At 41.9% G+C, this 14,061-nt stretch overlaps 1 protein-coding gene across 2 annotated transcripts in view; it reads right to left on the bottom strand.

Moving 5' to 3' along the window:
* ZPBP (zona pellucida binding protein) overlaps positions 1 to 14,061 on the bottom strand; it is an 85,305-nt gene that overhangs the window by 61,398 nt on the left and 9,846 nt on the right. The window contains exons 2-3 of one of the 2 annotated variants that reach the window (XM_054019651.1): positions 11,869 to 11,949; positions 10,257 to 10,382 (exon numbers count right to left, since the gene is read on the bottom strand). In XM_054019651.1, the coding sequence (XP_053875626.1) occupies positions 10,257 to 10,382; positions 11,869 to 11,949 (207 nt within the window). The remainder of the gene's footprint in view (positions 1 to 10,256; positions 10,383 to 11,868; positions 11,950 to 14,061) is intronic. The other variant, XM_054019652.1, reaches the window with a different exon arrangement.

The following is a 14,061-nucleotide window of genomic DNA, read 5'->3' as shown; positions in this document are numbered from 1 at the left end:
CAGGCCTTGTGCTGTGTCAGGGTTGTATGCAGCCTCACCGTTGTCTGTCTGTCTGTCCTATGGCTGGGGGTGCTGCAAGGTGATCTCCCACCTTCGTGCAGCCACTGGTCTGTGCTCCTGACTGCCATGCTAGAGCCTCTGCAGTTATTTACTGACAAATAAAACCTGCAGAATTTTAAAAATATTGTGCACAGAATATTAATTTTTTGGTGCAGAATTTTTAATGTTTTTGCACAGAATGCCCTCAGAAGTAGTATTTGATGTGATAATGTGGAGTGTTGTTGCTTGATGTCTCCATATCATAGTGATTGACACAGCTAAAATAAATAGAAAGGCAGGCAGGCAATGATGTACATATTTTAGTTTTAAGATAGAAAGTGTGGAGCAAGGCTATCTTTTTGGGGAACCCAAAGTAGGAGAACAATAAGAGTGGCCAGGTAAGACTTTTTTCTCTCTCCCCTCACCCAGAAAAAGGGGGAATTATGACTTTTACTCTTGAACATGAAATTCCACAAACCACAGCAATGAGTGATATTCCCAGGCCCCTCGGGATGCTCTCCTGCAGGGCTTTGGGGTGGGTGGAGAAACTGTCCCTTGATGATATCCACTTTCCCCCTCCTCAAACACTGAATCTATGTCAGGATGCAGAAAAGAGGAGGGATTTTCCCGCTTGAAGAGGGGTCTGGTATATCTGCAACAGATCCCTTGAAAACAGAAACCGGGGGGAGAGGGGGGGCGCGAGGGAAGAGAAGCAGAGCCTACTGCAGGATTCCTAAATATCTTTATCAAAAGAGGGCACAGTGGCTCTCAGAGTAAATCTGGTGTTGGAAGCTCCATATTGGATTCAGTTGACCAAGACGAGACCAAGTTCCTTAAGACAGTTATGCAAGTCATGAAGCCATTTTGGTGAGCAGCCCTTTACAACAGAGAAATCTCTGTATTAATGGTGCTAGACTGAGTCAACAACAGGAGTCTGAGATGATGCCTCCCAATTCTTGCGAATTTAGTTGGAGAAGATGAAGCACATCAATTACATCTGGGCTGTAACCCTCTTCTAGGCACCAGAGACTCTGAATATAGGCATCTGTAACAGACAACACAGCTTTGCATGAAGCACAAGTCTCTTGAAACTGGTTTTCTTTCATGATTGAAGCATCAAAGTGTGGGATTAATGGATCCAAGAAAGAGGTGGGGGGAAAATCAACCTAACAGAACTGATATTGAAAAGGGAAGCAGCCCAAGTCGGCTGTGCTCAGAAGACACCCACAACAGCATGACCAGCAGAAAAAAAGCGTGGATTTTCTGTTTTTAAGAAAAAAAAGCTGGTGAACAAGCTAGATGAATTATATACTAAGACTATCATGAAAAAGAGCAAAGAAAGGAGAAAACCAACAAGGGAAGCACTGTGGACATAGAATCATAGGACTGGAAGGGACCTCGAGAGGTCTTCTAGACCAGTCCCCTGCACTCAAGGCAGGATTAAGTATTATCTAGACCATCCCTGACATGTGTTTGGAGATTTTTAAGAGCAGGTTAGACAATGATGGAGACTCACAACCCCCCTATGCAGTTTATTCCAGTGCTTAACTACCCTGACAGTTAGGAAGTTTTCCCTAATATCCAACTTAAACCTTCCTTGCTGCAATTTAAGACATTAAGACTGAGTGTGCTCTGAACTCTTTATATCCTAGGTAGTCAAAAAGATGTGTGGTTGTGCCCACTTCCCAATCTCCTGTGCAAGGGGAAACAGTTGGTGAGTGAGTGGCCTTAACAGATGCTTTCAGTGGAAGATCTTCTGCAAAACAGTACCTGTACCCAGGAATGGAAATCAATTTGGACAACATCAAAACAAGCAAGGCTGTGTTACACAGAGAAGCAGTAGAGTTCTAAGTTGAAAATGACAAAATGACATAAGAGCAATTAGGTAGCCTGGCTCCTTTATGTTGCTCTTGACTCTTTTTAGCCTCTTTGCATCTTGGTTGATAGGGACATAACACTGTCTTTTAGAATTTCTACTGCAGTTTGTAGAAAGAAAAAAAGATGCACTGCAAATCCAAAATAAGATTTAAGATTAGCACTCCATGGTCTGAGATAGACTATTGTGCTGGAAACTGGAAGATTTAATGACATTTGAAAGGGATTTTATTTGTTTGTTTCTTGTACCTCAAAACTTAGGAAAAAAACTGTAATCAGTAAAATGTTTATGGAAATTTTTTTTAGAAAAATTTCGAATGAAAAAGGAAGGTCAGATTAAACCTGCAGACCCATTATAGTAATGGTCATAGTGATGCACATTAGGATTTAGTTGGCATATTGCCATTTCAACTTACTTATAAAACTTCATCTTTTTACTACAATGAAACACATGATGAAATATTGGAATCGATGGTGACTGAAATTCCCTAGTAGAAGCATTTACAGCTATTACATAAATCTAGTAAGCTGGATATCCAATTTTCTTGCACTTGTTTGGAAAATGTCGGCATTATTCCTCAGGGTTTATGTAAAGAAACTTGAGTGTAAACCAAGAACCTTTGCATTGAACTAGAATTGTTCATTTTTATTTTATTTTCTAATGTACACATTATAAGAAAAAAGCCTTCTTGTACCTCATCAGGAGGATTTTAGTGGAATTAGATTTTTTTAAATGATATAATTACCTGTTTCAGGAGCTATAGTGGATCAATTCCTGAGTGAGTCATATCTGTGTCATTATTAGACACAGGAGGCTTACTCTGAAGCAAAAAGTAGGTTATTGACAATTTTCTTTCATTTCAATGTGTTTCTTGAAAGTACCTCAGGACATTGAGATAATGTCATATGTTTCTAAGTCTTACTTCCTATGACTGGAACCATTTATGCTTTTCTTAGATGTCTTTTATTGTTCTGCTTAACCAGTGGATCTATGAAAACGCTATGTGCCTGCGCATATGATAGACGTGCCCAACATTTAAGACATTTTGGAAAGCCACTGGAGCCTCTATAAGGAAAGATAAGCGGTCAGCTGTCGGGTAACCCCTTAGTATTTTTATTAAATGATCCTGAAAACTCTGAGTTTTATAAAAGCCATAAAGAACTGATCTCTCATCTCTTAGCTGCAGCTAGAATTAACATAGCAAGGTGGTAGAAGAGGAATGACTCCCAAAAAACTGGTTATCAAGAAGTGTGGGAAATTCTAAATCAAGTCACAGTTCTACAGGGGAGAAGGAAAAACGATAACTACTTACAACTATAATTACTGGGTGGAACTTTTTGGTGTCTGCTGGAAGCGGGTCATTGTCCACCACCAAGAAAAAAACGGTTATCTACCTTTTGTAACTGTTGTTCTTCGAGATGTGTTGCTCATGTCCATTCCATTCTAAAGTGTGTACGTGCCCATGTGCAATCATTGGAGAATTTTGCCTTAATGGTATCTGTAGGGTACCCTCTGGAGTGCCATACTCATGCATCGGTATATAAGGCGTCGCCAGCCCTACGCTCTCTCTCAGTTCCTTCTTGCCAGCAACTCCGACAGAGGGGCAGGAGGGTGGGTAATCTCGAAGAACAACAATTGTGAAAGGTAGATTACCGTTTTTTTCTTCGTGTGCTTGCTCATGTCAATTCCATTCTAGGTGACTCACAAGCAGTATTCCTGGAGGCGTGCTCGGAGTTCAGACTCGTGCGGCTTGCAACACTGCTCTACCGAAGCCAGCATTGTCTCAGGCCTGCTGGATAAGTACATAGTACAACGTAAATGTGTGGATGGACCATCAGGTAGCAGGTGCAGAAGACAATCCAAGATTGCCTGCAGCGAGGCCTGTTCGGCCTGGATACCTTAGTCCAAGATCTAGCAAGTGAACCTTTTCCATTTGGCCAGGTAGGTCGTTCTAGTGGAGGGCTTTCTTCTACCCAACAAAACTTATTGGACACAGGCCAAGCATTCCTGTTCTTCTGCATTCAGCCATGCAGTAGCCACGCTGTCAGGTGTAGCGCTGCCAGGTTTGGGTGTAGAAGACTGCAGTGGTTCTGGGACAGCAGGTCCAGCCAGAGGGGCAGCTGCAGCAGGGCGGCCACCAAAAGGTACAGCAGCATCCCAAACCAATGCTGGCAAGGCTAAGCCTGGGCTATCAGAGTAGCCTTCGCCTTGTCTTGTTTGATCTTCATGAGAACTCTGTGGGTGGGAAGGCATACATCAGAGCCACCGACCACGGGAACAAAAAAAATCAAGCAGAACACATGGCACTCCCAAGGTGGACTTGTTTGTGTCCCATCAGAACAGGGAGTTCCTCACCTTTGGAAGATCACACTGACCACCTCCTTTTGGAGCAAGAGAAGAGAAGGTCCTGCTGAGGCAATCTGCTAACACATTCCTGGCCCTGGGAAGGTGCACGGCCACCAAATGAATGGGATGCTGTACACAGAAGTCCCAAAGGTGGAGAGCTTCTTGGCAAATGGCCGATGACCTGGCTCTGCTCTGCTCGCTGATGTAATACATCACAGCAGTATTGTCCATCAGGACCTGTACCACTTTGCTCTCCAGGTGGGGCAGGAAAACCTGGCAGACCAGGCGATCTGCTTTGAGCTCCCTGATGCCCATGTGGAGGGACTGATCTTCCCATGACCAGCAGCCTTGAGTGCTGAGCTCACCTAGGTGGGCTCCCTAGCCCAGGTCCGAGGCATTGGAAACCAGAGTCAGCTATGGGAATGGGGCCGCAAAGGGAACTCCCTTCAACTCCAATCTGGGGTCCAACCACCAATTCAGGAACAAACGTACATGATCCAGCACCGTGACTACCCAGTCTAGACTGTGTCTGATGGGGACGTAGACCAACGCCAGCCATGCCTGCATTGGCCGGAGATGGAGCCGGGCACGACGGACCATGTATGTACATGTATGTGGCCTAACAATCTCAGGCAGGTGTGAGCAGTGGTGAGTAGATGGTCCTTCACATGGGACATCAGGTCCAACATTGCCTAGAAATGGGCCTCCGGAAGGAAGGCTCTGGCTTGTGTGATGTCAAGGACCGCCCCTATGAACTCTCTCCATTGTACTGGCCTTAAGGTTGATTTTTTTTCATTTATCAACAGGCCCAGGTCGTGGCAGGTGGAACATACCAGATCGAGGCTCCTTTGTACCAGTTTCCAAGACCTGCCCTTGATGAGCCAATCATCGAGATACAGGTAGACCTGGACACCTCAGTTAAGCGGCCACTGGTGCCATACATTTTGTGAACAGCCTTGGGGCCGACAAGAGTCCAAAGGGCAGTGACATGAATTGGAAATGGTGCCAGCCCACTATAAAACGGAGGAACTGCCTGTGCCCTTGCAAGATGGACATATGGAAATAAGCGTCCTTCAAAATCAAGGGCAGTGTACCAGTCTCACAGATCAAGGCAGGGGATGATGGAGGCCAGTGAGACTATGTGAAACTTCAACTTCTTGAGAGATTTGTTGAACTGCCACAGGTCCACGATGGGCCTCCGGTCCCCTTTTGCTTTCAGGATTAGGAAATAACAGGGAACAGAACCCTCTTCTTCTCATTTCCCAAAGAACCTCCTCCACTGCCTCGAGCTGCAGGAAGTTCTCAATCTCTTGAATGAGGAGTTGCTCGTGAGAAAGGTCCCTGAAGAAGGACGTCAAAAGGGGAGGCATCCGAGAATTCCAGGATGTAGCCCAGAAATAATTTCTGGCACCCAGAGGTCCCAGGTCACATGTGACCAGACCGAATGGTAGGGGCATAGGTGGCTGAGGAAAGCATGAAGCAAATCCGGGAAGTTGACTGGGGTGTTGCTCTTGAGCACACCCTCAAAATTAGTGCTTCTGTTCCCCCATGATGCTTCGCCAGGCTGGGTTGTGCAGGTGAGCGAGAGGAGGAAGGGCGGTGAAGACTAAAACTTGTGTCTCTATCCCTTCTCCTTGCAGACCTCTGTCAAGGCTGCCAAGGCCTTGGAGGCGGGGGCAGCTGGAACTGCTTCCTCCCCGACTGTGGCGTATGCAGACCCAGCGAGTGGAGGATGGCCTGAGTGTCCTTTAGTCCATACATCCTCTCATCCATTTGCTTTGAAAAGAGTCCATTCCCATCAAACAGGAGGTCCTGGATGGAGAATTGCATCTTCTGGGACAGGCCCACGGTCTGAAACCAGGAACCGCACCTCATGACCACTGCCGATTCAACCATCCTGCCAGCCACATCCCATGCCATTTGGAGGGAGCATCTTGCTGCAGCTGTACCCTCCTCAACTAGGGCCCTGAATTCTTGGGCCGAGTCCTGGGGCAGGGACTCCTTGAACTTATGTAGGGAGTCCTATAAGTTAAAGCTATATCTCCCCAAAAGAACCTGGTGGCTTGCCATCCTGAACTGAAGGCTGGCTGTTGAATACATTTTCCTTCCAAAAAAGGAGGCCAAGAGCCTGAACCTATTTTTGGGGTTAGAACCTCTTTGCCCCTTCTGTCTCTCTCATTGGCCACAGAGATGACCAGCCAGCCTACAGGCGGGTTAGCATACAAGTATTTGAAATCCTTAGCTGGGACAAAATACTTCTTTTCAGCTCTCTTGAAGGTGCGTAGGCTGGAAGATGGGATTTGCCAGAGGACTCTGGCTATTTTCAAGACTCCATTGTGCACCGGTAGCACAACATGTGCTTGAATAGATGCCAAGAGCACATTAAACAAAGTGTCTGACTGTTCTACCATCTCCTCCACCTCCAGGCTCAAATTCGTGGCCACCCTTTGAAGCAGGCCCTCTTTAAGGTGCTCTTTAAAGTCGGCCAGCAGGCTGACATGACAGGGCCCCGCAAACCCCTCATCTGGGGTAGAGTGAGTGAGTACTCATGGCAAAACCTCCTTCCCCATGGGACATGATGCCCCTACTGTAAATCTATTTACAAGAAAGTATGAGCTCGAAGAAAGGAGAGAACCGCTAATTACTTGCTAGGCAAGGGAAAAGGGCACTCTGACCAACCACCACGGGCAGTAAGAAGGAAATGAGAGGGCACAGGGTTGGCAGTGTCTAATATACTGATGCATGAGCGCGGCAGAGGGTGCCACAGCCAACCCTACAAATACCGCTAAGGCAAAAATCTCTGACAACTGTGCATGTGGGCGTGCACACATCCTAGAATGGAACTGACATGAGCAAGAACCTGAAGAACTACTTTTGAATAGTTAGGGAGAAATCCCTTCAAACAATAGTCAAAATTAAGATATTGAAGCACAGAAAACAGGACTATAAAGGAGAAAAATTTAACATATAGAGTTTTGACAGGAAAACATAAACAAGTTTCATAACTAAAATATGAGAAAAACAGAAGTTTGGACTCAAATATGAGAATGAAAGACTAACCAACATTACCAACTGACAAGACAGAGGAGGAAGACCAAGAGTAGAAAGGCTTCAGCCACAATAGGTGATCAATACCACAAAGCTGAAGAAAGTAGCACATCCCATCAACACAGCTTTAGGGATTTCTATAGGCCAATTTATAATCATGTATTAGCATATGTACTAAGTTTATATCTATTTTAGTTGTAAAACAAGTTTTATAAGATTTTTTCTACATAAGAATGGCTTTGTTAATAAACAAATTAAAAGTAAAAAAGAAAACGCTACATTCCATAATCGGTTTATGGGGAAGACTTCAAAATGACAAGCCAGACACAGAAATATCTCCTGGATCTATAGGTGAACAAATCTCTTGCTTACGCTAAAAATCGATCATCATACAGATACTGTAGGTGTACTGAGCTGGGGTTGGGGGCACTGACATTCATCTAAATCATCAGGTGTTGGTCACCGCGAGCCAGTCTTATTAGACTTGATGAACTTATGGTCCTACTTGTATGACAAAACTTATGGTCCAGTGTAACTTCAAAGCAAAAAGTAGTGATATTTAAAGACCACTGAAACTGTTAATAATAAACCCCCTCATATTCAAAATATTTTTCACACTATCCGTTACTTCTACTATATAAAGATGTGGAGCAGACATTTTGTCAGATATTAGACAAATATTTCCTTGAGAATATTTTGCAGCCAAATTTCTAAAGGTGGTGTATTGCTTCCCTTTCTGTATTCCTCAACAGCAGATAAAATAAAAATTTACAGGAGAGTAGAAACTTTTTTTCCTCTGCACTACAGTCCAACAACACACCTGCCTATGCAAAGTAGATGACCTGTGAGTGTAGAGATAATGTAATATTCTTCCCTAAAGGGCATGAAAAGATAATTGGATCTTCTGTAAAAACAGGTCATCCGGAGGACAATTTATCAGTCTGGATTTGCAGCAGACCTGATCACACAAATATCTGTTAATTTTGGCTTCTCTGAAATCCAGAGTAAAAAAATTCAATGTTTACTACTGCAAATGATAAAAAATGTTCAGAGCTACACAAAATAGTGGAAAGTAAAACAGAAATAGTTTAAAACTGTCAAATTATTTGTCGATATTAGAAGAATTTAAAACTCAAATATTATTAAATAGTAAAACCTATTCTATAGTAGTGAATTGTTGCCTGCTTATATCCTTGGAAGTATCAGCATAGGAATGTCAGATAACCACTAATTTAATTTGCCCCATATCCCCTGTTTGGGCCTGATTCTTTCAATTATACTTTGCTTTAAAAATTAAAGTAGTGTCTCCAGAATTATATTAGTCTAACTCAGTTCATATTCTGGCCCTCTTCCGTGTGTACCTATATTCAGCTGTCCCTTCATGCCTCCTGTGCAGATAGGAAGAGGGGGCATTGCTGAGCAAATTATGCTCCAGCAAACTTTGACTGTTGCATGGCTCCTTGTCTTAATACTCTACCACAAAGTCTGGCAGAGAAAATCCAAAGCAGATGGGAAGGAGGATGGGTAGTGGAGCACACATAGGGATACACCTCTTGAAGAACTCCAGTTATTGCACAAGATAAGTAACCTCTCCTTCCTTGAGTAGTGTCCCTATGGGTGTTCCATTTTAGGTGACTCCTGAGCAGTATCCTCATAAGAAGGACGGAGTCCAATACTGAAAAGAAATCAGCATTGCCAACTGAAACATCTGATCTAGAGGCATGGACCAGAGCATGGTTAGGAGAAAGTATATACTGAAGCTGAAATTTGCAGAGCTGCAACTTAAACAACTGGAACAATCTTGAGTGATGCCAGAGAAGTAGATTGCGACCTTGTGAAATGGGCTAACCCTCTAGAAGGAAGCTGAATATTGGCAGAATCATAACTAAATAATACATCCAGAGATCAATCTTGAGTCTCTGGGTGGAGACTGTAGAGCCCTTGGATCTGTTTGTAATTGAAAGTCTGGGAGAGGCATTCAGAAAGCCTTCTATCTGGACAGAACCACACCAAACACCTTCCTGATGTCCAAAGTACAGAAGGCTGGTGTCAAAGCAGACTTCAGGATTTAGTCGGAGCGTGTGTGCTCGCTACATGCACAGGTGCCGGAAGTTTTTCCCTCAGTGGTATCCACAGGGGACCAGCTCTGGCACCCTTTTGTTCAAGCTCCTCTTACCATCATTATAAGATCAGACACATCCCTCTTGGGCTTTGACACCAGGACAGTGGATAGATTTCATAGGGCTTCTCTGGATGTGGTGATGGGCAGAGCTTACCTACCGACTGACAGATTTCTCACCCTAAAGAATCTTTCAAGACCTTTCAGGAACCTGATTGTCATCTCATGCAAGAATACTGATCTGCCCTGGATGCAGGGATAGAAGGCTGATATGGCCACCAGGTGAACCTTGATCAAAGAGAAGGTCAGGCCCTGGTGCTTTAAGTAAAGCAGTTAATCCCGAATGGACTGCAGAGACGATTGGGTCAGATTGATATTCTGCTCCAACGCCCAGCAGGAGAAGCGCTTCTACTTTGCCAGGTAAGTCACTCTCATGGAGGGCTTTCTACTTTCCAAAAGAACCCGCTGGACCTGACTAGAGTAGGCATAGCATGGAATGGACGTGAGCAAGCACTCAGAGAAGAAATAGTTTTTTTGCCACCTTCCCCAATTTATTCATCTTTTTATAATCTCTCTCGCTCTCTCTCACACACACACACACACACACACACACACACACGAATTTCATCTTAAAATTTCTTTTTTACCATTCCCTTCCACCTACATTGTTTAGGTGCAGTTTTGTTATACATATTTCATTTTTTAAAAATCTTTTTGAGAAGCAGGAACATCACAAATTCTTTAAGTAGTATTCCATCCCAATTTAGATATCAACAAACATACAATCACAGGAAAAATGAAGAATGAAGCAAGAAAACAAATCTCTACCTGCAACAAGGTCACCTCCTGGTCCATGCCATTGGAATACTGGATCTATCAGCTCTGAATTTCGTAGCCGATTTGTTACACACAGAATACGTGGACTGTTGTGATTCACCTTGACATAAATTTTGACTGAAAATACAACATATGGTAATTAGCAAGTTTCTTAGGTAATAAAATTGCCTGTACAGTCAAGTAAGCCAGTAACCACAATCTTAAAATATATGTTTGAAGAATGACCCCAAGATATTGGGATTGATCCTCTTATCTCTATCACCAGAAGTGAAATGTTAAAGACATTCTTTTTCTGTCCTACGTGAAATCAAATGAAAAGTGTTGAAGATTTGTTCCAGTTCTATTTCATATTCTTCTATAACATCTAAGTCTCTTTTGCCTGACTTGATTTAATCTAGGTCTCTAAAAAGAACATTGTACCTCCTAGTGCCCACCAATGACCCTTTTGGAGGAACAGAACATGTTTGCACATCCATCCAATAGGTTCTCACTTGTAGGGTTCTACAGAGTTTTATTTTGTCTCCCCTAGAGTTCAATCTGTACATAAAGTCAATGTGAGGGGACAGAGAGTTAGCTTAGAGTCTGGGTAATTTTGCCGTTAGTATTCTAATAGGCTCTTGCAGTTCTAGCTGGCCTGTGAAAGTGTGGATTGGGGGCCTTCTGTGTGTCCTTTCAAAAATGTATGTAGAACCATCCATAATTTTAGCAGTAAGAGTCTAAACTCAGGAGAAGATTGGTGTATAGCAAGTACCCACAATCCCACAACAACCTTGAGAAGCTGTTTTCCTGACGTTATGTGGCATGGAATATAAACTTTGTTGTGTGTACTGAATGAGTACTTCTATTTCACAAAAAAGAAAGATTTAGTTAAGGTATTAAGGCTGAAAGTATGTTACAATGAAATCCAGCTAACTCCAAAACACAGTATTACATTTTGTTTACCAAAATTCTATACCTTTTAAACCTTTTACCAAATATTAGGCTGGGAAATTAACAATTAAAGGACCCAGCTAGTTCTCCAGTGCCATATAATTCTTCCATTATTCACTACCTCCCACTTGGCTTACATTGCTCACCCAATCTTAAACTTAATCCTCTAAAATTTGCACACAAAAAAATACAGTCATAGGTCAAAACACAAATTATAGGGAGAATATAAAATCCCATTTCCAATCCAAAGGCACAGGTCTGCATCTGAGGGAGAAAGTCACAATTGTTATGGGGAAAAAAGCACATTGGCCACTGAAGGCTAGACTCTAGGATCAACTGAAGGTCACGAACTACAAATCTCATTAATGAAGGATGGGCATACCTGCTTCTCAGGGGGAAAAGGATCCATTCCCACCATACTCCAGATCCTTCCCCACAAGACATCTTTCTTTCTTATTTGGATAAAGTATTAGCCAACTCACTCTTATGCAAACCCCTATCTCAGCCAACCAGAATGAAAGCAACCACACAGCACCATCTGGGTCTGCCAGAAAGGGGATATAGGAGTTGCTTGCTATTAGCATACTAATGGCAAAACAGTGAGCATAGTCCCCATAATTATTATTTTTAACCACCAGTAAAAACTAAGGTTTATTATTCCATTTATGAATACCTGGAAATGTGGTTGATCCTACTATTTTCAAATCATTATGGTTTGGATTTGCAATTCCTGAGAATCTCTTTGAAGACTGAACTGTCAAAATATAAAAATTAAAATAAGAATTGAAAACTTATCTGGAAAAGCGAACAGTGAATTATAGGCTGATTTCTAAGCTTTAATAGATGTGTTCTCTTATTATTTGTAGTAGGGATAGCACCATTAATACTAGGTGTGGATATAAAAATTTTATACAAAAAGTACGTCCCATTAAGTCAAATGACTAAGGCACGGATTCATAAAAGCATCCCTATTCTGCACTGCACTAAAGCACATGCTTAACTTTAACCACATTCTTAAATATTACACAAGTGTGTAAATCTTATCCAGAATATGGATAGATTTAAACGTGTGCCTTCCAGAATAGGTCCCTTAATCTGTGTACTGACCATTAATAAAACAAGCTTAACCATATTTATTTTATTATCGTAATCTCATAATTATAACAATCTGAAACAAAATGGTTAAATTTGTAGTGTATACATTTTCTATGTATAAGAATCCTGTACACCAAACAGCAACACATAAGACTCAAAGCTTGCTCACCTTACACCAAACAGTAACTTGAATACATTACTGATCTATATTAAGGCACAATTTAACAGCATGTATATTATACCCCACAACTTTGGTTCCTCATCCAAACTTCTGTTTTTCTCACATTTTAGTTATGAAACTTGTTTGTTATGTTTTCCTGTCAAAACTCTATATGTTAAATTTTTCTCCTTTATAGTCCTGTTTTCTGTGCTTCAATATCTTAATTTTGACTATTGTTTGAAGGGATTTCTCCCTAACTATTCAAAAGTAGTTCTTCAGGTTCTTGCTCATGTCAATTCCATTCTAGGATGTGTGCACGCCCACATGCACAGTTGTCAGAGATTTTTGCCTTAGCGGTATTTGTAGGGTTGGCTGTGGCACCCTCATCCCAAGCCCCCATTTCTTCAGCTCTATGTCCCAATCTTCCCACCACCCCCAGACCCTTTTCCTACCACCCCCGGGAACCTACATTCCAGTCAAGTTGCTTCCTCTCCCTTGTTCCCTGGGAACCAGCATGGGGACCACTGAGAGCACAGAATACCCAGTCTCACTGCTCTCAGTTCCTGTTCTTGGCACCATGACAGGCCCTTAATAGTCAGGAGGAGTAACTGCAGGGAAAGCCTTGCTCTGCTCGTTCATCCCTGGGCTGGAGCACACTCAGTATAATCTTCGAAGCATTGCCAAACGTGTTAACTGAGATCCTGTGGGACCCATAATTTGGCCAAATTTTGGCCAATTTTCATGGAGATGATCAAGAGTATCCCTGACACAAGGACTATAACCCATGACAAATCTCGAGTTCCTGCTCCAAAGAATGGGGCACCAGAGCATCTCAATTTAACACTTTTAAGAATTTTTAACAGAGGCAAAACAATGTATTTTTTCCACTATTCTTGTTCTAAGAAACGGTTGAGCCATTTTTGCTAAAATTTTCTAAAACAATTCAAGTTAAGGTAGGCATCTGGCACGGAAAATTACAGCCCAAAGGTTAAAGTTTGGCAAATTTATAAGGAACTGAAAACAGCATCTTATAGTGGAAAGTGATGGGCAATTATAACAATACGGATCACTACCTACACTGCCTTTAATATACATATGACTTTTTTTTTTTTTTTTTTTTTTTTTGGCAGTAACCACAAATTATATGAAGGCATTTTTAGTGTTTGTGGCCACAGATTAGATTAAACTGATTTTTAAAGATAGGATTTTTTCATATTTTCACATTCATGGTGACACTACAGGTCAGAATTAAGGAAGTTTGAATGCCTTAATATTGTAGTTCCATACCTTAACGTGTTTGGATATCTCTTAAGTATAAGTTTAACTCTCAATTTTCCAAGTTTGTAATGCTTGGTTTGGGGACAAATTACAACAGCGCTGTTTTTTTTTAAATTACTAATTATTGTTACATACTCTCAGTCTTGCCTCCATTTTACCAGTATTTTATCTTGGAATTTCCTTGGTTTATTTTAAAGTTAAAAGCTAATGAATATGAACACTAAATAAGAAACCCAATGAAAATGCTACCATGTGCTATTTCTAGTTATTTAAAAAAAAAAAAAAAGGACACGTACTGTCAACTTTAGATCTTATTTTAATTTTTGAGAGCAG

This window comes from Malaclemys terrapin, chromosome 2 (genome assembly GCF_027887155.1).
Source record: "Malaclemys terrapin pileata isolate rMalTer1 chromosome 2, rMalTer1.hap1, whole genome shotgun sequence".
NCBI lineage: Eukaryota > Metazoa > Chordata > Testudines > Emydidae > Malaclemys > Malaclemys terrapin.
This window is presented reverse-complemented; position numbering and strand designations above follow the sequence as displayed.